General features: G+C 42.8%; 1 protein-coding gene across 1 annotated transcript; it reads right to left on the minus strand.

The window, feature by feature from the left end:
- Positions 1–628: 628 nt before the first annotated feature.
- Positions 629–1,960, minus strand: LOC121977404 (putative peptidyl-tRNA hydrolase PTRHD1). Its single transcript, XM_042529983.1, has 2 exons — positions 1,266–1,960; positions 629–965 (listed from the first exon to the last, which is right to left on the minus strand). The coding sequence occupies exons 1-2, from the start codon at positions 1,689–1,691 to the stop codon at positions 783–785; spliced, it is 609 nt and encodes a 202-aa protein (XP_042385917.1). The 5' UTR covers positions 1,692–1,960; the 3' UTR covers positions 629–782.
- Positions 1,961–2,808: the final 848 nt, after the last annotated feature.

A 2,808-nucleotide genomic window follows, 5' to 3' on the forward strand; every position in this document is an offset into this window, starting at 1 on the left:
TTGGGTTGTCTCTTTTCTCATATTGAAATGCTTGTATTCAATTTAATTTCCCATATTAGTGTGTGCATACTTTGATTAATTTGATTCATGCACACAACATGTTTACTTAATTGTTACTTACATTTTGTTTACTCTTGCTAATGCATATCACTTGTTTAATTCATGCTTGTTTCGTTCATTCTTGTCTTGATTAGGAGGAAATTAGGTTAGATTAGTCTAGATTTCGTTAATGTTTTACTTAATGTTGTTTTTAATTATCTTGCAATGGTAGTTTAGGTTGGATTATATTTCTTTTATGTGCATGTTTTTCATTTATTAGGATTATATTTTATTACTTTGTTATTTCATACCATAGTAACTCAACCTCCATTTTAATATCAAAAATCCTAAATAATAATTAATACTAAAAATTATCATCTATTATTATATTCGTTGGGAGACAATTTGAATCAACACTATACTAGAGAGGATTTGATAACTTAATTGTAATTTGATACATCTATAGAACGACATATGGGTACTCGTATCAATCTCTGCTTTACCTTTGACCAAGAATTTAACTTTTGTTGCGGTCGTGCCACATGGAGACCTCGACTATCCACCACATCAATTATATTCACAAAACATCTAATTAGTTGCGAGTTATTTTTCTTAACTTTCAAATCCTACAAAAGAAACATGATGTCACAACGCAAACTGGTTCTCAGTTATGATAGAGATCGACACAAAAGAATAACAAAGATGGAATACTTGGCACTGTTATTGATGAAGGCCCCTGTTAATCATTTGCAGAGCTTAAGCTTCTTAAAGAAAGATGCAAGTTGAGACTTGGGATAAGGCCGGGTGGCAAGGCAGGTCGGGAAGTTCTCCGGCTGCTCGATCCACAGCTTATGATCCACCCCTTCTGACTTGAGCTTCTCCGAAAGGTTCCTCAGCTGTGTCTCCCCTTTCACCTCCAGAGTCACCTAAACAAGCAAAACGATATGACAAGTAGCAAAACCATAGAACACGTACAATTCAAGGCTTTCATTTGGAAGAGTTAATTCGTTTGAGGATGTGAGTTATAGAATTGAAGTCTTTATTGTAGCAAAATCTAAGGGATGACATGATTCTAAGACGGCAATTGGCCATTTGTTCTTAACGGATTTTTGCACGAATAGGCATGCAGAGTACTGGAAGCCGGGCCTCACTTCGGCATTTTGTCGAACACGCCTTGTGCGAAAGCACACATCTAAGGTTTCGTTACCGCATTTCGTCGAACAGACCTTGTGCATCGAGTCGAGTTTGTCGTCGGAACAGTAAACGAGGACGTCGGGGTGTTGGCGGTGGGACCAGACTGCGGCCACCGCAGCGTGGCAGCCCTGGGTGACGACGCTGCCGAGAGGCCAAGTGTCGATCAGGTCACGGCGGAGGACCACGTACTGCACCATCACGTCGCCCTTCGCTGGTCCGTCGCCGTCATCGGTAGAAGCGGGAGCGGGCTCTCGGAGCGCCGATTCCTGGGACACGCTCATGCTTCTTGTCGGAGGCGGGCGGAAAGGCCGTCGTCGGAGCTGGGTGGGGTATGGGCGACGAGCACAGGATGCGAATCGAGCCGGCAACAGCGTTCCCATCGCAGGCGCTAATAATAGCGCGGCACGTGCTACGCATGAGAAGCCATAATGTTTTTTTAGTGTATTTGACGAATACATTCGATCATAAAGAGGGGTTGGTCTTTCGTGAAAAAAAAATAATAATAAAGAGACGGGTGGGTCGGATCAGCTCCTTGACTCCATATCAGTCCATTCTATTTCAAAGGTTCTGCTCATCTGATTCGCCTGTTGGTTCGTCCTACTTCGCAATTAACTCATCCGACTCCAAAGAGCTCAGGAATCCCGATAGCCTGCTTGGCTCAGGCAGTACAATTCAACTGCCCCATTCCTCCACTCGGTTCATCAGATTCCGGTGCTCAACTCCCCCGACTTGACTCCTTGCTCAACTACATTTGGCCCTGCCAATCCAATTATATAGGCTCCGCTCTCTCAAATTCTTTAGTTAGATCTCCCCATTCTAGCTCTCCCTTTTCCTTAATGGGTCAGACCTTTAGGCCCAATGAATCCATATATGTCTTATGGACCGACACCATAAGTGGTAGGGCATATGGGTTGTCAAAGCGTACGGAGCGATATGATTATATTGATACAGGATATGATTGATGTGACTGTACGATATAGAAAAATACGACGATGACGCTCCCGTATTATAACATGTTGTCTAATTAATGACAAAAGAATATCATTCAATACTGTTATAAAAGGAGCTCACATTAGTAGGCCAAGGTACGTATACGAGCACATACACACTCTTCATTCATCAACTATTCATCTTCTCTACTCTTCCCGGTTAGAAACTGACTTGAACGTTAGAATGGCTGAGTTAGGGCATCCCCTGACCTCCATTCTAACCCTCCTTCTGTCTCTCTCTTTTCTTCCATTTCAGGATCGACAAGCATCTTGAACGGCTCATTCCTCTCCTTAGTGATCAATGACTTTTTTAATATTAGAGACAACTCACCAGTGGCTCATCCTCCGACAATCTTAAACAGGAACAAATTGACATTGTCTATGGGAATACTAAGTTAAGACCCTGAACTGAGACGCTAAGATGAACGACATTGGAAGACCAGCCACCATCACCATGGCGACAGAAGACTTCAACCGGCTTGTTGCATCTATGGTGCAAGCAATGTTGTAACCACAACTAGCATCGCTAGTACCCAACCCTATGCCTTCTAAGATACCATCCAAGTTCGCTGAGGTGCCGCAAGTG

Source organism: Zingiber officinale, chromosome 4B (genome assembly GCF_018446385.1).
Source record: "Zingiber officinale cultivar Zhangliang chromosome 4B, Zo_v1.1, whole genome shotgun sequence".
Lineage (NCBI taxonomy): Eukaryota > Viridiplantae > Streptophyta > Magnoliopsida > Zingiberales > Zingiberaceae > Zingiber > Zingiber officinale.

Excerpts from the sequence above, each read along its gene's own strand:
- LOC121977404 (XM_042529983.1), bottom strand. The coding sequence starts at position 1,691 with ATGTATTCGTCAAATACACTAAAAAAACATTATGGCTTCTCATGCGTA. Across the intron at positions 966-1,265 it reads AACTCGACTCGATGCACAAG|GTGACTCTGGAGGTGAAAGG; the intron begins GTCTGTTCGACG and ends TTGCTTGTTTAG.